The sequence below is a fragment of the Rhineura floridana genome, chromosome 13 (genome assembly GCF_030035675.1).
Source record: "Rhineura floridana isolate rRhiFlo1 chromosome 13, rRhiFlo1.hap2, whole genome shotgun sequence".
NCBI classification, from domain to species: Eukaryota; Metazoa; Chordata; class Lepidosauria; order Squamata; family Rhineuridae; genus Rhineura; species Rhineura floridana.
In genome coordinates this window covers 22,611,301-22,638,607 of record NC_084492.1, presented here as the reverse complement: position 1 = coordinate 22,638,607, position 27,307 = coordinate 22,611,301, and the positions used below count along the sequence as shown (strand labels likewise).

At 42.7% G+C, this 27,307-nt stretch overlaps 1 protein-coding gene across 1 annotated transcript in view; it reads right to left on the bottom strand.

Annotated features, from left to right (window-relative positions):
- The window catches only part of ANKRD27 (ankyrin repeat domain 27), a 63,530-nt gene that overhangs the window by 35,608 nt on the left and 615 nt on the right, over positions 1 to 27,307 (bottom strand). Inside the window, exons 2-12 of the mRNA XM_061593963.1 lie at positions 18,055 to 18,189; positions 17,091 to 17,201; positions 16,269 to 16,425; positions 14,412 to 14,566; positions 13,372 to 13,431; positions 13,223 to 13,276; positions 13,082 to 13,147; positions 12,517 to 12,593; positions 11,467 to 11,588; positions 10,596 to 10,674; positions 8,341 to 8,473 (exon numbers count right to left, since the gene is read on the bottom strand). Of these exons, the coding sequence (XP_061449947.1) occupies positions 8,341 to 8,473; positions 10,596 to 10,674; positions 11,467 to 11,588; positions 12,517 to 12,593; positions 13,082 to 13,147; positions 13,223 to 13,276; positions 13,372 to 13,431; positions 14,412 to 14,566; positions 16,269 to 16,425; positions 17,091 to 17,201; positions 18,055 to 18,156 (1,116 nt within the window). The 5' untranslated portion in view covers positions 18,157 to 18,189. The remainder of the gene's footprint in view (positions 1 to 8,340; positions 8,474 to 10,595; positions 10,675 to 11,466; positions 11,589 to 12,516; positions 12,594 to 13,081; positions 13,148 to 13,222; positions 13,277 to 13,371; positions 13,432 to 14,411; positions 14,567 to 16,268; positions 16,426 to 17,090; positions 17,202 to 18,054; positions 18,190 to 27,307) is intronic.

Genomic DNA, 27,307 nt, shown 5'->3' with positions numbered 1-27,307 from the left:
TTCAGTAAACTCCATCTTAAAGCCAAGTTCAAGAACTTAAGATTTGATGCCAGTGGTTTGATTATACGCAAAAAGTTGTTTTCAAGTATTTTTATTTATTTACAAGACTTATACACTGCTTTCCATTTTTTTAAAAAAAGTGTGAGGATTTCTAAAAGCAAAAACATTAATGACAAAAATAAAGTCACAATAGAACTGAATTAAGACCACATTGTAATAAAAGCAAAGGAAAACCAGCAATAAATAAAAGTAAAGGCTGCAGTTTCATGAAAAGCTTGGAGAAATAAAATGGTGTTAAGCTGGCACTAGAAAGTCAATGATGTTGGCACCAGGTGAGAATATTCCATAATTCGACCACCACTAAAGTCACTGCGCATCCAACCTCTGAGGGTTATATCACATTATGCCATAACGTATGTTTATGTTACACTGAAATAAAATATTAAATAACAGCAACTGCTGCTGACAGCTCCCCATCAGCCAACTGGATATCAGCAGAACATAGGAGGCTGCCTCATACCAAGTCAGACCATAGGCCCACATGACGTATACTTCCTAGCCTCCAATTGCCAGCTCAAGAGACGCTTGCCACTGTGGCAACGTGGTGCTTGTAGGAACAGAAATTGCTGGTGGATCATTTTAGGGGGTGGGGGTTGAGGTACCAGCCTAGCATTCTCAAAGTGGTCCTCCGAGAAAAGTAGTTTCTGAGGTCTTAGGGCCCTCGAATCTTATGAGCTGTTTCTATCTCCCTGTATTTAGTTTGGTGGTTACACAGCATTGCCTGGTTTGGGTGTAGGTTCATGTTGAAGGCACAGAAAACCTTGGACTTAAAAGCTCGATGCCCAAATTAACTTGTCCCTCGAATACACGGTCCTGGTCATCCCACCTCAAAATGTTTCTTATAGGACTGGGTAAAAAGAGCGCATACAACAGTAAAGACGATTAAGGATGATGGATCACTGGCTATTCTATGAAAGAAGAGAAGGAACTCAGGGCAGGCAGCATCTCAGCTTAAAAGTAATTTGTGCCGCAAATCCTGGAAAGTTGGTGGCATGACATGGTTGTCGCAAACCAGATTATTTGCACACTAATGCACCTAGCAGAGCTACAATTCCCAGAGTTCCCTGGGAAGACAAACCATTCTGGGAACTGTAGCTCTGTGAGGGGAATAGGGGTCTACTAACAACTCTCAGCACCCTTCACACACTACACTTCCCAGGATTCTTTTGGGGAAGCCATGACTGGTTAAAATGAAATAATAGTGGAATAAATGTATGGTGTGAATGTGGCCTGAAACTGGTAATATTTCATAGCTTTATCCAATGTGGTCCCAGTACCATTGTGAACAATGTCAGCATGACCACTTTCCACCTGCTTTTCTCCTCTCCCACGGTTCTGGCTTCCACAGGTAACTCTGACAGCTGGGGCTAAAGGCACTGGGCATTGCTGGATTAACACATAAAGGGAGCATACATTGGAATGTGGATGAGGAGTGGCAACAGTTGAATGGTACAGCACACACTTTACATTCAGCAGGCCTTTAGGTTCAGTTCCTGGTAACCAAATCAGAGGGCTGGTGATGGGAAAGACCCTGCTCCACCTGAGATCCTGGAGAGCAGCTGCCAGTCAGAGTGGGCCATATTGGTCTGGATGGACAAATAGCCAAAAATACAGATTATAATTGGAAAACTGGTTTTAGGAAGAGCTTGGTTTCTTTTGTATACACTTTTAGCATCAGAAATGACTCAGTGAAAGTAACACTTCTGTTTTGAACGTACACCTGTGTGTCTGGATCCACGCTATGGCATTTATGATGCTGCTATTCTTACTGCTGCTAGTTCAGTTTTGCTGTTAGAATGTTGATTTTTGGTGCAGTTTCATTTTTTATTCTGTAAGCCACTCTTGTATGTTTTTTAAAAAACACAGAAAGGCAGGATAGGAGTGTCTACTAAGTAATCCTTCACTAACCTAATGCCCACTATGTGTGGGTGGACTACAATGCCCATAGTCCCTAACCACTCACTATGCTGGCTGGGGCTGATGAAGAGTTGGAGTCCAACAACATCTGGAAGGTACCAGGTTGGCAAAGACTACCCGAGGGGCTTAGAAATCACACAGAACATACTGGTGATGTATACAGTTGGGATCTTCCCTCCCCTCCCCTCCCCTCCCCTCCCCTCCCCTCCCCTCCCCTCCCCCCCCAAAAAAAATCACCACATGGTGCAGTTTCCTTCCTCCCACAAGGGAAGCTCATGTTCAGGGTTAGCACATAGTTAAACTATGGAATTTGCTGCCAGAGGAGGCCATGATGGCCACTAACCTGGATGACTTTAAAAGAGGATTAGACAAATTCATGGAGCATAGGGCTATCAATGGCTATTAGCCATGATGGCCGTGCTCTGTCTCCATAGTCAGAGGCAGTATGCTTCTGAAAACCCATTGCCAGAAGCCGCAGGAGGAGAGAGTGCTCTTGTGTGAGCTTCCCATGGGCGTCTGGTGGGCCATTGTGAGAAGAGTATGCTGGACTAGGTGGGTCACTGGCCTGATCCAGCAGGCTCTTCTTGTTATTAGGGTCCTAGGAAGCTCTTTTTTCCAAGCGGCACATCCCCATATTCTCCATGCCCCCCTTTTTCTCTCCACTTGCCATTGTAGACTAAAGACTCCTACTGCTCCTGTCAGATTTGAGGGGACCTGGGCAAAGTGTCATCTATTGGACCCCCTCCTCTCGTCACAGGCCCTCTCAGTTTTTATCTGGCTGCAGTAACAGCAATTGAAAAGCTAGATCTAGCCATTCCTTTTGTTTCCTACACTAGATCAGGGGCCATGTAGGAATTCTAGATCTAGACCACATTCACATCATACGTTGACTCCACTTTAAACAGTCGTGGCTTCCCCCAAAGAGTCCTGGGAGCTGTAGTTTGTGACAGGTGCTGAGTTGTTAAGCTACAGTTCCCAGAGGTCTCTGGGAAGTGGAGCTGACTGTTAAACCACTCTGCAAGTTGTACCTCTGTGAGGAGAATAGGACAACAACTCTCCTCACCCTTCACAAACTGCAGCTCCCAGGATGCTATGGGGAAGCCATGACTATTGAAGTGGTATAATAGTGGAATAAATGTATGGTGTGAATGTGGCTGTAGACACCCAATGAGAAAAAAAAATAGGAGAGGAGGGTAAACAGACATCAGCAGCACATTAGAAGCCCAGCAGCTGCCCAAGGACACTTGGCGCCTCCTTTTGGCTTTGGCTGCTGCCCTATGGCAGAGATAAATGCCAGTTAGGGGTCAGTAGATTATTTAAGGCTTTGTTTACAGTGTTTATTGTTCTCAACTTTGGGGCCTGCTCAATGTTTTCTTGACAGAGGTGCAGTAGTGTAGTGGCAAATTCAGAAGTGCAGGGTTCCTACATGAAAGTCACAGCCACACACTCTTTTTTGCTTGTTAATTCTTCTCCCACAACAATAGACATCCCTAAGAGCCAAAAAGCATGAAAGGGGAGTGTTAACTACTAGGAAGAATCTTCTCAGTGGCTGAGTCACCTCCTTTCACTCTGATTAGTTCCAATCAGTAGGAAAGGACAAGGAAGCATGTTAAAAGCCTCTTCTCAGTGGCTAACATACTCCCCTTTCATGCTGATTAGCTCACAGGATGCTGGAGACATAGGGACCCTGCTCCCAAAAAAAGTAAGGAATCTAAGCCCCCCAAGACCCCAGACGACTGCATCCCTGCAGAGGTGTTTATATTTTCACAACAGTAAAAAAAAGAAGAAACATTCATGATTTGAATGTTTTTAAAAATATTGCAGCAATACTGCTTGCTGTTTCCAACAAGCCATGCTTGTGCCACTGATATAGTCAGATGATGCTATCCTGTAATATGAAGCTATGTGCCTAAGAGAAAGGGCCATGTGACTTCAGCTTCCCAAATGAAAACCTGGTAACTCTGAGTCTGCCACATGTATTCCTAGAGTTATGCATCTTCCATGTAAGCTATACATATGATCCAGGCTGAAGGCTACTATTTAACCATTAGAAGTACTGCTGTTCACGTATTAGCTATATGGTTGCTAGCTAATCTTTAAGCCAGTGGTTCTGCCTGTTGTAGCCATTGTAATGCACTATGCTAGATGCTGTATAACTTATAATTGTATTTTTATTGCTTCTTCTGTTTCTTATCTTTGTATCTTATTGAATTACAATTCAAATTCTATGCACCTCATTGTAACACAATAAAATGCAATATAAGAAATAAGAGAAGCAATAAAATACAATTAAAATCAATATGAACATTTAATGCAATTGATGTGCTGTCTCCAGTCATCGGCCACAAATCCACAGAGCCGAGATGGCACAGACTGCCTGAATGGAGCTCATGGACCACAGTTTAGGAACTCCTGGTTTAAGCCAGTCTTATAGCTTGCAGACCTACAGCGCCCACCCCACCCCACCCGTTGGTAGCAAGGAGGAAAGGCCTGCTAGTGGCTTCTTCCAAAAAAAAAAAAAAATGCCAGGTAGTTTTTAAAGACTTCTAAATGTGGAGTGTTTGTCTCTCATCCCTACGCTCTGTCATTCTCACGAAGGCAGCACATTTCACTATTAGCATTTCATGCTATAATTCAGCAACAGCTAACACTGACAGGTCTGCCCAGTAGTTTTCTGCAAGTCTCTCAGCCAAAAGGAGATTAAACTGACACCAGCAAGATTGACAGAATGCAAGGGCTTAATACTACATTGAACAGGCAAGGTACTAAACACAGCAGCAGCAGCTCTGTGCATGAACGGCTATAGCTCAGGGTAGAGCACATGATTTGCATGCAGGATTGCCCAGGTACAATCCTAGCATCACCTGGTACAGCTTGGAAAAGACTCCCTCCCATAACTCTAGGAACAGCAGGTGGGGAACCTTTGGCCCTCCAGCTCTTGCTGAACTACAGTTCCCATCAGCCCTGGCTGTTGACCATTTTTCCTAGGGGCTGATGAGAGCTGAACAGCAACATCTGGCAGGCCAAAGGTTCCATGACCTAGAAAGGTGTTTCAACATATTAGGAAATACCAAGATAGAGGGACCAATGGTTGGAGCTCAACAAAAAAAGGTAGCTTAAATACTCCATGTATTTAAAATCCAGGTCTGCCCTCACTCATCAAGACAGAATGTAGAGTCCCCATTTTAAACAGTAAGGATGCTTTAAAAAACTCCTGCTTACAGCTTAGGACTTTCCTACCACGCTGAGTTTCAAGAGCAAAAGCGAGCTTGGCTGTAAAAGTAGCATTCAGGGAGACGTTCTAGTAACCTTTCCTATGCCCATGTTTGACTGGGTTTAAATATGTATCTGTCATCATCATGTCACATTTGGCCCTAAAGAAATTTACAGAGGCGAAGTGAGTCAAGTATTTTGCTTGCCACGCATACACAAGGAGCATTATTCAAACTCCCTGACGCGCTCACCAATTCAGTTTAAAATCTTGCAAAGATATGTTCTTTGTATTACAAGATTCTCCTTCTGTGTGGAAAGTCTAACAGTATCAAGCTATCTAAACCTAGCATCACATTAAGGCTTAAAAGCCTCCAAGGTGCAGTTGGATTTATTTAGGCGAAATTACCAGCAAGGCAAGGCAAATTGTCTTTTGTTTTTAAAGACCAAAGAGCACAGGTTTTCATTTCAAAGCTGCTTTACTTTAAGGAATACACACACATTTGTCATCCAAGTTCATTTATGCATTTTATTATACAAAAGGTAGGTTACTGCAGTCTTAACATTTCTCCCCTTATCTTTTCTGACAACAAGGTGGGTAACTGATATTAAGAGTTTGACCTTCAAACTTCCTTCAGATGGGAGACTGAAGTGTACATGAGGGCTTTTATTTTTTTTTCTTCTCCCTCCTCTTTTGGACACTACTTTTTTTTTAAGCAATAGCTAGGAAGCAACACTTGTGGTTCACATTTGCATTTTTTTAAAGAAAAGGAGTAGCCAAATGCCACAAGTTTGCTTAAAAGATTTTACCACTGAAACAGCAAAGTGAGAAATGCTGTAAAACAAATTTAAAATTCAACAGATTTTGTGACATGTGTCCCACAGAAGAGCCCCATCACCCCTACATCAAGGGCTTCAGACTGAGCCATTAAGCATCTAAAGTCCATCTCTTTGCTGCTGAATCAGGTGTAGGTTTCATTGTGGTACCATGTTCACATCCTTCAGCCTCCAGGTCAGAGCAGGAGCACCTAGTTTTGGAAGGTGAAAATCAAGTACAAGGAAACTATACCAACTAAAGCAGGTGTGGGGAACCTTCGGCTCTCCAGATGTTCCTGAACTACAACTCCCATCAGCCCTAGCAAACACAGCCAATGACCATGGATGATGGGAGTTGTACTTCAGCAACATCTGGAGGGCCAAAGGTTCCTCATACCTGGACTAAAGGATTTATGCAGTGTTTTCCCTTCATATTATATATGTAGGTTCTGCTCTTATAATGGGGTTCCCAAATCCTGGAGAGGGCAACATCTGCTTAGATTTAGTAATGCTAAAGAATCTAGTGTTCCCTGATTATGCACTGCTACCCCCCCCAAAAAAAAATACCTCACGTTTAACAAATCAGACCATTCAGGCCAGGTGTTGTTTTTTTAACCCCTAGACCTTGTAGTCCATCCTCTGAAGCAGGTAGTTTGGCCACATATCTAGCAGTACATGGGTCACCAGCAGACACTGACCAACCTTGCTGACAAGATTTTCTCCATTTGTTTCTGTAGATGAAACATTAGGACATTCCTTTGCAAGTCGAGACAGGACACCTCTGGGTTAGCCTGCTTGCAGATGAGCTCTACACCTGCAATGCCGCTTATGCAGGGACGTGGTTCAGGGAGCAACTGCTTTTGATATGGTATGCCTGTTCATCAGTACTGAACTGACAAGAGTTTCCTCACCCACCCCCATCTACAACTCCTCAGCAAAATGAACTTGCTGCATTCCAGCAGTTTCTAGACCTTGCTAGTTTCAGGGTTAGGAAAGGGTAAGTCTTCAAACTCCTGGCGCTGAAAGTCAGCTGTGCCATCTTCAATCTATTATGCAGATGCACCTCCTTCATTAAGAGCAAAGAATCAGAAGAAGGTATCTGCTGGTTAGATGGCATAACTGAATATGTATTAATGTTGTCAAAACCAACTTCCAAATTCTTTATTAGTTTCCAGAAACCAGCATCAATTCTTATTATTGACCATCTGGAAGGGTTTTTCATTTATTTTCAAAGTAGCTTTTCCTTTTAAACCCTAGCATATTTGCTGTAGTTTGAAATACAGCAAGGCTCAAGAGTCTACAAAACTACCATTCTTCAACCTTAGGTCCCCAGATATTAGGTCCCCTGGCTGAACTGGCTGGGGTTGATGGGAGTTGTAGCCCAACATCTGGGAACCCAAGTTTGAAGAACAGCATACAAGACAATGAAGGCAGTACAACCCACAAAGGCTGTTGTGCTTGTGGGACTACCCTGCCTGCCACCAAGTCCAGAATGCGGACCTCATTTAATAAATATTTTTTAGTCACACAAGCCTATTGCTCAACTAACACCAGAATTTTGAAACAGAAGGGTGGTATTTTTATATATATACAAAATACACACATACATACCTAAAGAGAGGATACAACTGCTATAACCTTAGGGCATCATCCATGCCAGTGATTCTCAAACTCCTCCCCAGTGGACCACTTGAAAATTGCTGAGTGTCTTGGCAGACCACTTAATGATTTTTCTGCCTGTTGTAGCAACTGTAATGCATTGTGCTAGATGCTGCACGATTTTAATTGTATTTTTATTGATACTTTTATTTCTTATTGTATTTTATTGCATTAAATTTGCATTCTATAGAATTCAAATTGTAATAGAATAAAAGAAGCAACACAATTAAAATCAATGTGTATGTTTAATGCGGACACTCCACAGACCACCCGAATGAAGCTTGTGGACTGCAGTTTAAAATAGACCAGGGGTTTCCAAACATGGCAAAGGTCTGAGACACGTGAGTGGAATGCATACACAAGCATGGGTGTGCTTCTGTGAAGACATTTCCTGCAGATTGCACTCCAACTTGTGCCTTTCAAAAGAAAGTTACACAGAGGTGTACAAAGGCTGAAGATTGCCCTTTGACAAGTCTTTGTGATCAATGGCCCAGGGCTGCTTATGGAGAACCTTTGCTGTTTGCCCGTGTACACTGCATAAACTGTTGCAAGTGAAATGTACCATCTATGAGCGAGCTATCCAGACAGTGCTCCTATTACAACCACATTGTCAAATTGCTGCATAGTTGTAGTTATCGAGCCAGACTTCCTGCTGGAACCCCTATTAAAGTGACTTACTGTTGGCCTGTCAGAGAGGTTTCCTTGACGGATGTATTCTATTGCAGCCTCAACTGAAGTCAGACAGTACCCTAGTTCATCCTTTGCCGAGCTGCAAAACCTGAAGTTCTTGATGTAACTCAGGTTTGCCATCCTAGACAGAAAATATAGTATATAAGCTTTCCAAAACAGAACTCAATTATTATTATTATCTTTATTTATACCCTGCCCTTTTTCCAAACTGGAACTCAAGGCGGCTTCCAGATAAAAATAAGTACATATCATTAAGAACCTATAAAAATATAAAACATATAAATCAGCATTAAAACAGGATTAAACTATTAAGGTGTTAAAACCAATTAGATATACACTTAAAATACTGCAACCCAGTTTAGCAGCATACAAGTAAAACAATAACATACAGCATCCTCTTCAGTCACTACCCTTAAAGCCTTCAGTTCCAAAAGCCTGCCGGAAGAAAAAAGTATTTAGCTGTCGGCGGAAGGACTGCACAGAGGAGGCCATTCTTGCCTCCCTAGGGAGGGAGTTCCAGAGCCTAGGGGCTGCCACCAAAAAGGCCCTATCTCGTGTCCCCACCAGTCGCACTTGTGAAGGAGTTGGGATCGTGAGAAGGGTCTCTCCTGAAGATCTCAGGGCCCGGGCAGGTTCATATAGGGAGATAGAGTCTGACAAACTCAAGAAGCAGAGATGATTGGAAGAGGTCACTTAAGACTTGTATGCATACATCTAATAGGCCCCTCATCATCTAATCACTAATGCATGATCAAAACATTCAAATACAAATTTGAATTCTTCTAAGTTGCTTTAGTGCTAGCAGGACAATATTTAGGGGGAACAGACAGGATTGCCTGTTTCGTTCTCAGAAAGCACACAGCTGATCATGAAGGTACACATGTGTTTCTGAAGAAACAAGGCCACTGAGATAATGTGCTATTAATCCACATTGGTTTTCTGCAATTTGATCTTGCATAGTGCTCTTGGACTGGCCATCGGAATTTGACCAACCATAAAAAGAATCTATAGGGACTAAACTATTAACGGTCTCCAGGATAGTTTTGATCTGTGCAATCATGTGGGAGGTGGAGTTGGGGGAGGAAAATTTGGACACATTTCAGAGTAAAGAAATTTAGCTCTATTTTACGGCAGGTTACCACCATAAAAAATGCATGCCATTTGCGACGTAAGACTCTGCACTAAGATGTGCTACATTGCAAACTGTATAGTGCTTGGCTTCAAATATCTGCACATTTCCAAAAAGACACAACAAGCATGGATTAAAAATCAGCACTACATTATAATTGACATCCAAAAAATATATTTGTCAAATGCATGTAATCCCTGGAAATACCACTTTGCTAATACAACAGGGCTGCTGCAAGCATTTACAGTTTTCATTTCCATTTGCATGATACTGACGGAACAGCTAAAATCTATTTGGTCACAGATGTTGCATTGTACACTTTTTCAGAGCTGTGAGCAAAACTTCATCCTGTCCATGGAAAGGGGAGTTATCTCCACAAGCAGCAAAATATGATCTATCCACACACATACAAAATGTTTTTTAGCCAGATGGTACTAAGAGGGGTGGTGTGGCCATTTTTGACTCAGGATGCATCTTGCTTGGAGTGTTGCCACCATCATTGCACTCAGCTGTACAATGATGTCAGGATGCACTTTACTAGGACAAGACAACTAGATTAACACCTTTGTCAACATCAATTCAAAGGCTATTTATAGTCCAAAGCAACTTGCAATGTTTCTCACAGTTCTGCCATAAGACTCAAACAACCAGTTAATGCTTTGCTCAGGACACAAGGACACACAGCAATATGTGTGTGCTGACAAAAAGCTACAGCTAATTTTGCAAGTGGATGTTGCCATTCCAGTTGGACTCTATATAATGACCCATAAACCCAATTCAGGGTTTAAGATTTAAATCAGAGTCTTATCCAGCTTATTCTGCACTGCATTGGCTCTAAATATTAGAGCACATGATTTCCTAAGTATGCACTGTTGGAAGCGGAACCAAATGCAAGTCTATCAACAAGTTCAGAACAAACCCATAAACCCTTACACAATCATCTGAACAAGAGGAGCTCTCCATAGTCATAAACCAGAACCTTTGGTGTCTTTAAAATAAAGACTCCAAAGGATGCCAGAAACCTTTGAGTGCTGTTGCAATATTGGAGAAATTGTTTATTGCAGCAGGACACTACAGGGGCATTTGCTGAAGCAGAGGGAGACGTGCCACATACCAGTTTGGAATCTCTGTTTTCACAAGAAGATACAGCAGGACTGAGAGGAGATCATCCGCACACACGGCCTCCATGTTAACTGAAAGGGGGGATGGGAGGAAAACACTGCATCACATTTCCACGTGTAGTAATAGTGCCAAAATGCTTCTAACTAGGGTTTGCAGCTATTAAGAATAGAAACCTTTTGATAGACTATTTTTATTTTTATTTATTTATTATTTGATTTATATCCCGCCCTTCCTCCCATCAGGAGCTCAGGGCGGCAAAAAGATCCTATCTCCACCCAACTGGTCAGCAGCAGTTTTTAAAACTAATATAACAGATTTTAAAACATTGAATGGCAGGCAACGTCTTGGAGACATGCCCTTTGCACAAACCAAAGAAATATAGCAGGAACTCCTAGAGGTAACATGTGCACATCTAAACACAAGCACGTTATCTCTTTGGAAGCATCATTATAAATCCTATGCAGATTTAAATGAGTATGAAATGATATGAAATTATAACTAATTCCTTCAAGTCTTTTAACTCCTGTTCTCAAGCCATCTTTGTGGCTCTTTTTATAGGGTATCAGTGAAGAAAAGCCCAGCCTAACCAGTACCAAGTATTGCCTGAATTACTCTTCCTATTCCAACCCTTGCAAGCTGGGGAAATCTCAGAGCAAGCTCTGCATTCTCCCTAGCCAAGTATTTAAGATGCTTCATTTCAAAGGAAAGCGCAGAGTTTTTTCAAGTTGTAAGAAAGCAAAAGCACCTGAATGTTACTTTTGAGCTTTTGCTAATACAGGCTTTAAAAAGCAAATGGAAGTTTCTTTCAAAAGCACAGAGGGGTGATCTATTGAAGTCATTATTTCATTGCCATGGTTACAGACCTCTTTGACTTGGAGACTGCATTATAATTTGCACCACTTTGCGCAGACAGAGGAGCTTCTGTTGTGGGGAGGTGCACTTATTCAGCTGGCCCAGCTCTCGTTTTGCACGCGGAATATTGAAGCTGTGAAGTGTAGTCAAAAGAAAAGATACAACAGGCCTGAGCAGCTGTAACCATTAGAGATATACTATCAAGAGGCACGCAACTATTTCAAGACGTACAAAGCTTAAGACCTCCCACATCGAGCATACAGGCATACCCCGCTTAACGTCGCCTCGCTATAACATACATGTTCCATACGCCACCATACCCCACTTAACATATGCGCGCTTAGCAATTACGGGCACTTAATGGCATGATGCCGCTGCCATCTAGTGGCGATTGCGGTGCAGTACATGCATAGATAATTGCTTCACTTTAAGTACATTTTCACTTTACATACACGCTCCGGTCCCATTGCGTATGTTAAAGAGGGGAATGCCTGTAATTAAGAATTGCCAAATGACCAGAAAGACAAGAGAGTGGCTTGGCCTCTTCTGTGTTTTTATACACAGAACAAAGCAAGTGAAGCTCTTCAGGACATGGAGCTAAACAATGTTGCTTACTAAACTCTCCAGATTAAGCTGGAGCTGGCTGAGAAGTCAGCAAACCCAGCACAAGCGTGCAGCTCATGTACATACATCCCAAGAGAGCAGCGCTGCAAGATCTCTTCCATATGCCGTTGCAGCAGAAGCACTATCCCTTAGGATCTGCCGACAGTCTAGTGTTACTGCCAAGGTCTTCTGGTTATACATGCCGACTGCAGAACTTCCCTTATCTTGCCCGCTTCTCCGCTGAGAGCATATGGGCTACAACCCACAAACCTACCTTTTTTCAGGTAAAGAGGGAGTGAAAGTAAATCGATTTATAGCGGGCAAAGAGCAAACCGCTCTGAGCAGCACCTGCATTTTCCTTACCCAAGTTGTTGGTTTTTCCGCCCACCCACCCAAAAAAAACCACAAACAAACCCTGATGGAGCCTTTAAAAAGGTTTTCGTCTCTATGCAGCACACCTGAATTCAGGCTTGATACCCAGGTCTTTCTGTTGCAGGTCTTGTAAACTTCTTGTAATTTTGTTGAAAGCGGCATCCTGGTCAGCAAACACAAACAAAGCCATTTGAAAACACTGACAAGCGGTACTCTTGGCTGCATCTTGAGACGCTTTAGACACACAAGCACATAGGACACAGTAAGCTGCCTCATTTGGTCAGGCTATTAGTCTATGTAGCCCAACAATGCCTACTCTGACCGGCAGCAGCTCTCTTGAGTCTCAGGCAGAGGCCTTTCCCAGCAGCTGCTACCTAATCCTTCTAACTGGAGATGCCAGGGATTGAACTTGGGATCTCCTGCACGCAAAGCTTGTGCTCTGCCACTGAGCTATGGTTAAGGAGAAATCTGTTGCAAGTGTCATTGCACCCAAGCAACGAACAGAAGCATCTCCATGCATCTTGCAGATAAAGTCTTGATTAAAGTGCACCTTTTCCCAAGTGTCATAATAAGTGTCTTTTACATTCTGGTGTTGGACAAGTACGCTACAGCCATTTGGCACTCTAATGACGGACAGAAAGAGACACCTACCTCGCTTGCCTCGATAGTCCCCACATATTTAAAGATCAGGTCATAAAGAGCATGGTGGATATACATCTGAAAGAACAAAAGAAGTTGAACTAGAGATGCCCAATGCGGTTACAGAATTCCCACTAACATCCCAGGACTTACATCCACAGCTTGCTTCATCAAATTCATCTGAAGTTCCTGCTTGGCAAGCATTCTCTACGTACCAGAGAGGAAAAAAGGCTGCATTAACATGCATTGTCTGAGAAAGGAGTAGAAATTTGTATTTAATACATGCATTATGTAGTACTCACAAGGTGGGAGTCTCTCAGAAGCTGCTGAATACATTTGGTGTAGAGTGCATTTACAGAATCCTGAAGACAAAAAAAAAAGCATGTTATGTAACACAATGGCTGGGTTTGGATGTCACGCGAAATCATAAGAAACCAAGGTTGAAAAGCTCTCCCTTCTAGCCCAGCTGTGAAGGGGAGTTGAAAAGTGCCAGCTTAACCATGACTTGTCACATTGTCTGAACCCTGGTTAACATTTTCCATGGTTTGTTTGAAACAGGCTTCAAACCATGACACAAGCAGCTGTGGGTAAGCAGAAACAGACTCAAAGCTTCTAAATGCCTGGAGGTCACAATGAAGGAGCCAGGAGAGCATGCACAAGAAGATTGCAGCAGTTCATTCTTATCATGAGCAGCTCTGGTTTAGCGCAACGTCAAAACTGCTCCAATGTGTCAACATACAGTATCTAGTAAGAGAGCATGGGGTTTATTTTAACCAAGCTGTCTATCGGGAGGTAAGGGCATTCTTCAAGGAGGGACGGATTTCAGATTAACCTTCTGCATTTTTTAATTCATGTGGCTGCAGAGTGCATTTGCATCAACTAGGTTACTCTGCATTTTTTATTCTAGATTAGCACTTGAGGCTACTGTGCATTGCTCATTCTAGATTAGCACTTGAACCATTCTCATTACAAAGTAATCTAGCAATGAGCAGTAACTAAGGCTGCAACCCAATTTTAAAAAGGTATTTGAAACAGATTAATCATGTCTTACTAAATTTACATTTAAAAACCATGGATTGTGCTACTCAGAGTAGACCCACTGAAATTAATGGACCTAAATTAGTAATGTCTATTAGCTGCAGTGGGACTCACACTGAATACCATTCCATATTTTTGAGACAAAATGCACATTTTAGTCTATGCACATATGGAATAGCAGGAAGTGTTAGAAGAGGCATTCTTCCTGCAAAAGACATGGCAGAATGTGTCTCAAGATATTGCTTGCCATCCACAGTTGGGTATTTGCAATAGATTTAGATAAACTGGAAGTGGAGATACTGACTATGTAGTGTCGCAGGATTTTCCTGTCATGATCCTTGAAAGTCCTGTGGAAAGATGCAATAGCTTTATCAAATTTTTCAGTGTGCCTTCCCAAGAACTCTCTCACATCTTCAATGCTTTTCAGGGTGTAAGAATTCGATGGCGTTGAGGATTGTTCTGAAATGGAGGGCAATTGTCAATGTACAGAAAGAACTATAAGTTATGCCTAGAATTAGCAGCAATTCACACTGTGGTTATTTATTTATTTATATCCCACCCTTTCTCCTGAAGGAACACAGGGCGGCAAACATAAAAACCCAACAATTTAACAAGGGAGGGAAGCATTTTGAAGTATTTTAAAATCACAATTAAAACATTTCAAACACAATTACAATTAAAAACGTTCTAAATATTCTAAAATCTAGTTAAAACATTATAAAAACAGAGTTAAAAAAACATTCTTCCACCAGTGATCTTCAAGTTTCTAGGAGCTGTCCGCTTTAACCATCAAGATACCTGGTAAACAGGAATGTTTTCATATTCCTCCTGAAAGTCAAAAGTGATGGAGACAGACCTCATTGGGGAGAGCATTCCACAAATGGGAAGCCACCACTGAAAAGGTCCTTTCACAGGTTAGTACCAACTAGGCACCATTCAGTGGTGGCACCACCAACAAGGCCTCACCTGTCAATCGTAGGGTCTGAGATGGTCGATACTGGGGGAGGTGCTCTTTTAGATACTTGGGTCCCAAGCGGTGGCAGGAGTCCAGTATCCCCAGTTACTTAACTGTTAACTTTTTTTCCTGGCTTCTGTAGGGATTTTTCCCCCCAGCAAATGAGACTCATTACGTTGTTGTTTCATGCAAGTCTGATGGGATGATCTAGCTCTTGTCCTTGCTGGTTCATGAGAAGCTTCCAACATTGCCTTGCAGCCCAAATAAGCTGCCTGTTCATGGTACACGAAGACCTTGAAAAGGGTAGTGGTCTAGGGCCAGTTCTACCATTACGCAAGGCGAGGACATCTCAGACAGCAAAGGGTGGGGTAATGACAGTAGCCACTTTGCTGTTGTTCCCTCTAGGCCAGTGCTTCCCAAACTCCGCTCCACCGGGTCACTTCAGAATTGCCGACAGTCCTGGCAGACCACTTAATGGCTTTCCTCTATGTTGTAGCCATTGTAATGTGCTGTTCTAGTTGCTGCATGGTTTTTAAAAATCATATTTGTTTGCTCTTTTATTTCTTATATATCATATTTTACTGTACAGTAGGGCCCCACTCATACGGCAGGTTACGTTCTGGACCCCCGCCAAAAAGCGAAAACCGCTGAAAAGCAGAACTCATTGAATAGAATGGCGTGTAATGCCCAAAAACCGCCGTAAAAGCGGAACAAGAGCCGTATGAGTGGGGCTTTCATCTAACTGAGACCACTGCATTAGTGAAACGCCATAAAGCGAAGCGCCGTAAAGCAGGGCCCTACTGCATTCCACAGAATTTAAAATGTAATACAAGAAAGAAAAGCAGCCATAAAATTCAAATTAAGAATCAATATGAATATTTAATGTGTCAGATGCACCGCCACCTGTCTTCAACCACAAAACACCATGGGCCACCTGAATGAAGCTTGTGGGCCACAGTTTGGGAGCCCCTGATCTAGGGTAGCCTGCCCTGTGCCCCCCTACTCTAGCCTGCTGCCCTCCAGTGTGGTGGAGGACATTGTCATGTAACCAACATTGAAGTAAGATTCAACTGCCAGTCCAATCTGATTACATCCATGGAAAGGAAGGGGGGAGAGAGAGGATAAGACTCTCTTCTCTTATGCCTCTAGACAGCAAAAAGTCTAGAGCTGGTCCAAGAATTGGCTGGGAAAAGCACTACTCCTCACCTTTGCTCTCACTTTTTTCTAGAGCATGAGCTACGCAAAGGATGCTAAAGCTCTCTTCTCTCTCATTGTAGAAAGTTTCCTCAAAGAGAATGGGAACTGAACAACGATGATTAAAGCCAGCTCCAAGTATGATCAAGTTTCCTTGTATGAAGACTTCCTAAAGGGACAGAGGGAGGGAGGGAAAAGCAAAAAATAATAATAATCAAGATCAACGTGAGCAGTATGAACAACTATCTATGAATATTGGTCAAACATGGGAAAGTGTTCTTGCACTTAGGTCCTGATTGCTGGCTTCCCATACGCAACTGGTTGGCCACAGTAAGAATAGGATGCTGGACTAGACAGGCCTTTGGCCTGATGCAGCAGGCTCTTATGTTCTTATTAGTTTGGTAATCCTATCTTTTTAGTGTACAAATTGCAAAGGCTGATGTTTCATCCGTTTGTACACGTTTGCATTGTATACTCAATTTGCAAAAAGCAGTGGCTGATGCAAATAAATATCTATCCATGCAGCTTTCGTGAAAGATAGCACAGCTTGTCCAAAGCAAGCCAAATGCATCATAGAAGTTAAAACATACTATTCTACCTTTGATGTAGTATCATGGAATTGATTTTTAGAATGTTTGTTGGGAGGGTAAGATTTCATCAGTTTTATGGCGACAACCCTTCTCTTTGAGCTTTTAAAGCATTGCTGCTGGATTCATTCACAATTCCTTTATTCCACTGAAGTTCATGAGACTGCAGATACAGATTGGTCCAAGGCCTCCACTACTATCAATGCAACACTGCACTTGATCCCCATACTTAAAAACATTTGTGTACCTTTCCATTCAAAGTTTGAAAGTTGTCCTCCACAGATTTGAGAACATAGGAGTCAAACTGGCAAGCTGAGATGCTGCTGCTTGAAAGACTTCCTTTGCATGGTACTAGTACCTAGAGAAGTAGTAGACATGGCGTCAGGTGTAAATACCCAAAAATCTGGATCCTAAAGTATCACCACTTTGTTCGATCACGTTATTTTCTGGATTTTATAACTATGTATTTGACAATTCTATTTTATAGTATTGTGTTTTAACAATTTTATCCGATTACCTCATGCTAGTCATTTTTAATTTATTTATTATTATTTTATTTATACCCCGCCCTTCCCTCCAGCAGGAGCCCATTGACCATAACAATAAAGCTTATTATTATTGAGATGCTAAGTGTTGAAATACAGATCAGGAAGCCATTACTTGCTGGAGCTTCTCCTCAATCACCACAAATGGGAGCTAGAACACTGACAAGGGATGTGTATGTGTATGAGGGCGAAGACATGCTCCATCACTGGAGGCCACCATTTTATATCTCAAATCCATAATACTTTGACTTAACATTCTCCCCAAGCAGAATTAGACACAAGTTCAGGGAACAGATTGCAACAAATAACTATTGTGGCAGACTATCTTCTACTGGGTTGATTTAAGGTCTCCCCATGTGGAGGCCACCAAAAGGCCTTCACAAACAGGACTAGTTGTTGCTGCATGCATACAGCTGAAACGCCTGTTACTGAATGAAATCTTTACAACTGTGCACAGAATCTCCACTTCTAATGCTCTAGCCATGTATGTACGGCATCTGACCGCACATGCTATAGACAGCAAGGAAGCTTAACAGTATGCTACAGGGAAGGTACATTTCGGCAGTCCTGCACATGTTTTAAACAGGCCCCAAGAACCTGAAATCTGCACTTGTAACCCTGACACTCTGTAGAGACCCTCCATTTCCTGAAGGCACATTTACTCACAATTCCATGCAATTCAGCAGCTATCCTGCAGAGATCAGGGCGCTGTTTCTGCATAGCTAAATAAAAGGGGTTCTTCAAGAGGTCTTCATCATACACAGCCATATGGGCCTTGCAAGTATCCAATGAAAAGACTTCCTAGAAAGGAGAGATGAATGAAATCTCTGAGATGGGGTTGGATAAAATCTCTAAGATACAAACAACTACGGGAAGGAAGAATTCTATTTACACACTTTTCAAAAAGGATTGGATTTTGTTTATTTTTTACTGGAATCAATATAGACCTAATGAAATTGTATTTTTGGACACTGGAAGTATGAAATAATGATCACTGGTGTGCCCACAGGGGAATGAGTTAATCGTTTTTTAAACAAAGAATCAGGCTGATAAAGCTATAACGTCTTTCAAATTTACCAAAAAGTGCTGTACTAATTCCATTTCATGGTCACAGAATTTACTAACACATGCAAACCATATTATTCAGACTATTATTCAGAATCCAAGTGTTCACTGAAGTGGTGTGTACTTGGTTCTAAAACTATGCAATATTTTCCTTCTATTTTTAATCTACATTTTGGAGGCTTGCTTTTCACTTTAATACTTTGCTTTATATCAATCCCATTAATATAATAATAATGGGCTGCGTTTAAGTTGATCCCGACTTATGGTGACCCTATGAACAGGCTTTTCACAGTAAGCGGTATTCAGAGGTGGTTTTACCATTGCCTTCCTCTGAGGCTGAGAGGCAGTGACTGGCCCAAGGTCACCCAGCGAGCTTCGTGGCTGTGTGGGGATTCGAACCCTGGTCTCCCAGGTCGCAGTCCAACACTCTAACCACTACACCACACTGACTCTCATCAATCCCATTAAGTGAACTTAAAAGTCAGGCACCCATCAAAATATTTTTTAAAAAATCCATGCTTCCATACACCCTCTGGGCTGCCCAGTAGAAATTACTGCTGGTTTTTTATCTTCCCTGTGCCCTGAGTACAACGTAGCCCCCACCTTTCGAGCGAGTGTTCTACACATGCCAAAGGACATGGGGGGAAAGGTTGGTGGCAAGCCAGTAAGTCAAGTAACCGTGGACATATTTACCTACTTCACCCTGGTCATTAATAACTGAAACGAACAGGTAGGCAGAGACAGACATTTCTGTCCCTAATTACTTGGTCAAAGTCTACTTCTATTCTATTCCATAGTTGTCCAGGGCTATCACCTTCACCATGCACAAAGATTCCAGCTCCATCATGGTTCTCACACAAAGCATTTTGCAGAAGAATTCAGATATAAAACAAGCTTCAAGCAGCGAGCCAAAAGAAACCCAATTGCTACAACTGGTAGCTAGGAGCAATATGCTTCATTCTTCCTCTCAGACATAGGCTGAAACTCTATGATCACGTACCTCAGAATAAACCCCAATGAATTCAATCGCACTTGCTTCCAAGTAAACATACATACAATTGCGCCACTAGACTCCTGAACCATTTGCTCAATTATGTATCTATATTTCCGTGTATAAAATTACACAGAGTGGTAAGCGCAGAGTGGTAAGCAGCGGTAACGCAGCCAAAGCTCTGCTCACGGCCGGAGTTCAAATCCAACAAAAGGAGGAAGTCGAATCTGCGGCAAAAGGGGTCGAGGTCCACTCAGCCTTCCATCCATCCGTGGTCGGTAAAATGAGTACCCAGCATACGCTGGGGGGGGTAAAGAAAGGCCGGGGAAGGAACTGGCAAACCCACCCCATATATACGGTCTGCCTAGTAAACGTCGCAAGACGTCACCCTAAGAGTCGGAAACGACTCACACTGTAAGTGCAGGGACACCTTTACCTTTTTATTTCCATGTATAAAATTACACAGATGAGCATTCCATGAAAGAAAGTCATTCATGTCAACAAATCCTAGAGGGCCTGCAGTATTTGAAGGAGAGAAGGGTATTTTCGGGTCTGGCCCTACTATTAGGCAAAGTGAAGCGGTGGCCGCTTCAGGGAGCAGATGGCTGGAGGCAGGGAATAGCAGCAAACTGCTGGGAGGACAGAGCTGCGTGTGCTGTGATTCAGTCAACAGGCCAGATCCAGAACTCCCCCACCTGCCATGGACCACATCAGCAGGTGGGCACAGCGACCTAACTGTCAATCACCTGATGTCAGATTCAACTCTGAACCTGCAGCTTGGAAGGACGAATCAGGAGCGTGCTCTAAGCATCCCCCCAGTTCTTCCTTTGCAGCCCAAGCTTTAATTCAAGCCGTTCTTCCTTTCCTACTATAGTCTGTTTTTTTTTTAATTTGGCAGCTTTTTTCCTGTCGCTGTAGGAAGATGGAGAAGGTAGGTGCCACTTTCAAAAAGTGACAAATTCTACAAGCAGCTGGAAAGGAAGACTCGAGAGCGCACTTAAAGGATATGCCCCTGATTCTTCCTTTTCAATTTGGCTTACCTGTCCTATGCCTGACATCATGCAGTCAGGTGATGGACAGGTGGGCATGGCATGCTGTGGGCCAAAGAGGGAGGCTAGCAGGCCTAACTAGGGTTCCTCACTGATAACTGTATAAGCTAAGTAATACTGGCACTTGCAATTGCTCTTTTTAAGGCCAAAAGCAATTGGTGCTTTAAAAATTGTGAATGCTGCTAGCTTAGTTACAAGTGTGGTGCCTTCAGCTACCAGCCAAATGCAGATGGGATCGTAACACAAATTCAGAATAGACAGAGATTTAAAGTATTTTTGACATGACAGGTGGTAGCTTTAAGGAGTTCCAAGTGATGGTATGATGGCAATTTCCAGCATATGAAATTACACATCACAAGTAACAAATCTAAACTGCTTAGTGGCAACAAAACAGACACAAACCAAGCCAGATTAACAGTGACTCTCAGAACCAGTTGGCAGCCTCCATTTTCCATCCATCACTTCATTCTTCCTCCGAGCACAAAGAGAAGTTCATTAAAGCCAGCGGCAAAGGGTCCTTGAATAAATAGCCTGAAGCCAAGGCAATACCACTGGATTTGCACAGTATAGTGGGGGGGGGGGACAGGGGAAAGACACTCATTTATGGGAGAATAGTGAAATGTGTCAAGTGCCCTGGCCTCACACTTAGCAGGTGTGCTGTGCTACGTTTAGCATTCACATTTGCATTGCATCTTCTCTCTGAGCAGCTCAGGGAAACTTAGGGGTTATCCCCTTTTCACATTCAAAACCCCTCTCCAAAGTTGGTGAGGCAGAGAGATCGTGACTAGCCCAAGTTCATACAGTAAAAGTTGTGAACTAGTCTGAACCAAGCCAGACACTCAGAAGAATATCACATGGCACAGTCCCCTGAAAGTTGTGTGTGGGAATCACATGACGAATGCTCCCTGGGTATACAGGAAAGTACCAACCTAGCTCTCTCTCCCTAGAACATGAACTTTTACATGCAAGTGGGAAATTATGCATCTTTAAATATGCATCCTTGAACCTGCTTACCTAGTATCATAGCCCCAGGAGGGTTATACCTCAAGATTTTTCTGAACATGTGTGACTGAATGTAGCCATGTGCTCATTCCATGCAATCCACAGCATGTCCAACAGATCACGTTTGTTAGCAATCAACCATTCTGGCACAACTGTCACAAGCCTGTCTCTAAATCTGTTTAACAATGCAAGGCAGTCAAGCATGTTCTTAGCATGTATTTCAAGGTCACTTGTGTGGCTCAGTCACCTTCTGGCATTGTTACATTTATCAAGGTGGTTAAAGTAGGATCTGGTTTTGCATCTGTTAACCAGAGCATTTCCACTGTAACTCATGCAATTAAACTTCACATAAATGAGTCCATTCTTCTATGATTCCATCATAGAGCGGCTGAACAAAAGTATGGCAAAACCTCACTTAAAGCAAGTCAATAATCCCAACCACATGAATCCCCCAGGATATCACACAGAGTATGAGGCAGCAGCCTAGTAGTTCTACTAACTAAGAAAGATAGACCCACTTAATATAATACATATCCTACCACATCATTGAGTTGAAAATTATATTCTTTAACAGGACCATCCTCTTGTATTTACATGTTGGAAGATCCAGGACAGACAAAAGAAAGTACTTCACACAGCGCATACTTCAACTCTGGAATTCATTCCCACAAGAGGCCACCAACTTGGATGGCTTTAAAAGGGGATTAGACAGATCCATGGAGAATAAGGCTATCAGTGGCTACTAGCCATGATGGCTATGCGGTATGCATCCGAATACCAATTGCTGGAAACAACAGGAGGGGAGAGTGCTCTTGTGCTCAGGTTTTGTTTGCAGGCTTCCCATAGATATCTGGTTGGCCACTGTGAGAACAGGATGCTGGACTAGAGAGGCCACTGGCCTGATCCAGCAGGGCTCTTCTTATGTTCTTACACCAGAGATAGGGAACCTCTGGCCCTTGGGCAGAGCTTGGAAAAGTTACTTTTTTTGAACTACAACTCCCATCAGTCCCAGCCAGCATGGCCGCTGGACTGGGCTTATGGGAGTTGTAGTTCAAAAAAGTAACTTTTCCAAGCTCTGCCCTTGAGACTCTCACAGTCTCACACACACTCTCTCTTCTCCTCTCTAGTCCATACCCCTTAGTTATCCTGCTTTGCAATCTCCTTGAGTGTTTTTGCCTGATTGAAATATGTCCTTGAACTCTGATAATGCATCCTGCTTACCTAGATAAAGGATAGAGAGGGGTGCATGAGTATGTGTAGACAGGAGCCTACTGTACAAAGGTAAAATTCACATTTGTTCCCTTGCCCACTTTTGCCTTTAGCCCTGCCCATCACTGGCATGTGGTCCCCAAAAGGTGGCCCAGAAATTAGTATGGCCTTTGGGCTGAAAAAGCTCCCTACCCCTGCCTTACATGGCATTGTAGCTTCTGGCCTACTATTCTCTTAGATTAATACCCACTGAGCTGATATAGCACAGTGGGGAGGACAGCCTGGCTGGGAGTCCAGGGTCTGTGAGTTCAAATCCCCGCTCGTGTCTCCTGGGTGTCAAGGGCCAGCTAAAGATCACCCCCACAGGGAGTGGCTCAGGGGTTACATGCCTTGCCACCCGTGCAGCCGTGGGCAAGCTGCATAGTCCCAAGCAGCCCAGTTGCCCCTCAGCTGGCAGTTGCAGACAAGAAAGGGGCTGGCTTGTGCAGCTGTGGCAAGCTGAGCAGGTCCTAGCCAGCTGGGGAGGACTAGCCTCGGAGGGAGGCAATTGTAAACCCCCTCTGAATACCGCTTATCATGAAATCCCTATTCATAGGGTTGCCATAAGTCGGGATCGACTTGAAAGCAGTCCATTTCATTTTCAGGTTAATAACCATAATGACCAGCTGATGGGACCTAATTGTTATGAGATAATTGATAAACTCTCCATTGTGTTTGAAAGTGACAGCCAAAGACTCAAGAAGTTAACAACCACCACCACCCCATCAGCTAATGGAAGAGGATGAGATCAATATTTTTTTTTTGGAGGGGGGGGGCAAAAAAAAAGCAGAACATCTAGAGTTAGCTAAATGCTAGAAGCACCTTTGGGGTTGAAGCTGCTGTCTGAAGACCAGATGTGGTGTAATGTATCTAATGCTTCATGGGGTGCCTGCTCTTTGCCTCCATTCCTGCTCTACTTGTAGATACAGCAAAGCAAATAAAGTTAAGTGCTCTAATCCAGAGGAAGCCAAGCCAAGGTCAAGCTGCCCATGTAAATGCATTGCTTGGGGAAGTCCATGCAACAATGTTTTGGCTTCACACCTAGCGTTTTGTCTTCTCCCTGCTTGACAAACATTAAGTATGTTTTTTATTATTTGCTTTTATTTGGCCCAGGCATGAAATGCCCAGGCACAGGCTATCCTAAATATTTGGATGCTGTTACCCCTTTCCCCATGGCAAGTCAGACAGATCTCAATAAATGGTATTCATTATTTATGTACTGCTTACTTGGCAAAATGGCTTCTAAGCAGTTTAGAAGTATAAAACCATATACAAAAACATCGCCACACATAAAACAATTTCATCAAAACATCCATTAAAATGTACAACAAAAGCCATTAAAACAGTGTAACAATTAAAATATTTAGTAGTAAATATTTAGTAGGCAGCAAACAGCTAATAAACAGCAAGAACAGTTTTGTCCCCATTCTCCAAGCTAATTAAGAAACTCTTGTCTATTTCAATTCAGCACAGCATCAGCAAAACATTTTGGAGACAGTAAATGAGGAATACTTGCAGGGCCAGTGAACGGATCAATATAATGCAACAGATCTTTGGTAAAGTTTACACTGCTACTTAGTTTACAAACCAGGTATGCAATAACATGATTTGAGAACTGAGCCACAGACTTCAGAGGTGGTAGCATGTGGTCTTCCCATTTAGACTACTTAAGTGACTGAGTGACAACAAGCGGTCAAGTATGGATAGAGTGCTCCTGTTCAGGGTTGCAACCAGCCAGACCCTCTTTCAGGACATTCTCTTCAACACATACCAGTCAGCATTCTGTGGTCACTGAGCATATCCATTGGAATTGGGAGAGGGGGCAGAGTTGCCCCCTTATTTTTTCCTCTAAAGATTTTTTTGTATTCCTGGAAGCCTTGGAGTTACCTCAGCCTGCCAGCACTTCCCTGTTGTGTATGGTTAAATGTCATTTGGCTAAGTAAGGATCCACACTCCTGAGAATGAGTTTATCTTTGATTATAGGACACAAGTGTAATGCACTCTAAGGGCATTGCAGAAATCATGCCATGTGCGGGGCAGAAAATTTGGGCACCCAGCTACAGCCATATGTTAGGAAGAACATCAGAAGAGCCTGCTGGATCAACTACTGATCTAGTCCTGCATCCTGTTCTCGCAGTGGCCAACCAGATGCCAATGGAAAGCCTGAAAAGCAGGACTCGAGATTGTCAGCACTCTCCCCACTTGCAATTCCTAGCAACGTATTGGCTTAATCAAGTACCAAGCAGTTTAAAGTCACAGCTTTGGCCTGGACAGACATATACAGGTAACATGGCAGCAACAGCACTACTGAATCAATCCAAGGATCTATCTAATCTAACTGCTTCCAACAGTGGCCAGTCGATTGCTTTTGGGAAGCTCACAACACGGCATAGAAGGCAACAGTTCTCCCCAGCAACTGGTACTCTTTCTAAAGCTTTGCTTACATGGTTACATTATCCAAGTATGAATGCAAATAATTTATTACATTTATATCCCTCCCAATTGAGCCCAGGGTGGCAAACAAGCAATAAAACAATACAAACACCTTAAAAACAATTCTAGTACATAATCCTTCCTGATGGTACAAAGACTGCTGGGGTGTAATGGTTAGAGTGCAGGATTTAGGGGAGACCCAGTTCAGCTTTGACGCTTGCTGGGCAACATTGGACCAGTCATTCTGGGCTTAACCTACTTCACAGGATTGCTGAAAGGATAAAAACTGATCTCCTTGAAAGAAAGGTGGGATATTAATGTAATAAGTAACACAAGGTATCTGTACAAGATATACGAGCAGGTTTCATCCCAGTCCAGAACTTAAGATGTTTGGGAAGCCTTGACATACTTTAAAAGCAGTATTTATGTGATTTCTTTCCAAGGAAGTTAGTCGACAAGATGTGGCACTGATTATTTACATAGCCACATGACTTACTGTAATGACTTAGAAATGCTCCATGCATGAGTAAATGCTTTTCACTAAAAACAATGTTTGCGGTGGTAACTGCATATATGGCGTACACTTTGCTCCCAAGTAACTACTGCTCTATAACACACAAGGTTTTAGCATAATACCAGCCTCTATCAGAGTACCAAGCCTAGCAGATGTAAGCAAAACAGCAAGTGGAACTCAACTTCCATGCAAATAACAATCCTCAGCCAGTATAAAGTTGGGTGTCAAACCCCAAAATAAAAATTAAATAAGGGAAGGGGTATCCAAGTAAGCGGAGAATGGGCTTTTTGTGGAACATGAAATACACTATTCTTCACAGTTTTTCCACCACCACCACTCCCAGACTCTTAACAAAAAACACAGTCGCTGCCCTCTTTTCTTTGTAGTGTGCAAGAATCTTTAGAATTATAAATAGAAGTTCCACTAAGTTCTCCCTTTAAGAACATGATCTACATACCACTTAAGTCACCATGTAGCCTAATCCTAAGCATGTTTAGTCAGGAGCAAGTGCACTCAGCAGGGTTTATTCCAAAATGACTATGTTTAGGATTACAGACGTGCAGCCCAATCATATGCATGTTTGTTCAGAATTAAGCCCACGAAGTTCAGGAGTGGGACTCGCTTGAAGTATGCATACAGTATATTGCAAACTTAACAATCTTATACCCAGTGGAAGCAAGCCACTCTGAACTCAGTGGGACTTACTTCTACGTAAACAGGTGTAGGATTTTAGACTCTTGAACAGTGGCCAATGAGATGATACTGCCAGAGCAATTCTATACACGCCTACTCAGAAGTAAGCTCCATGGGGTCCAATGGGACAAACTCCAAAGTGAGTGTAGGTTTGCAGCTGTAACTGGTTTAAGAAATCACAGCCTTTGCATCTCTAGGAGACAGAAACTATGCCCTGTCACTGTGGAAACTTTGGCATACATACTTTTATCCACCTTACATAAAAGTTACCATCAACGCCCTAAGTTTAAAGTTTTACATGTGTTTTATTTATTTATGATCATTTATTTCAATTTCTATTTCAAAAATCTCTAAGCAGTCCATACACTGCACTTCCCTTCCTCCATGTAGAAAGGACTAAAGAAGAAATCCATACTGGTTTAAATAAGACTGCTTCTTACTGAGTGGACAGAAAACACTAGCATTGCAACGACTCCTTTTACAGAACTCGGGCTGCAATCCTATACGTTGCTTACTTGGGGGCAGGCCCTACTGAGCTCATTGGGGTTCACTTCTAAGTAAAAGACACAGGATTGCACAGTCCTCATTCCCAAGAAAGCCTCCAATTATAGCCTCTGCGAGTGACTTGACGTGATATCTCCCCCCAACAACATAAGTTATCTGGCCAGAAACATTTGTTTGTAGGCGCATTTCAGCTGCATATGTCTTCGTCACTCAAGGAGGTGTCCACGTAAACACAAAACTCATTCCTGGTACCGCCTTGGCTTGGGAAAAGTAATCAGCCCAAGCCACTCACCCTCCGAACTTTTCTGCATAGTCACCCTATACCTGAGTTCTTTTTGGAAAGCAACACACACCTGGAGAAAATGGAAGGAGTACTTATTCAGGCCGAAGAAAGCAGCGCACGCTACAAAAAGGGGCCCA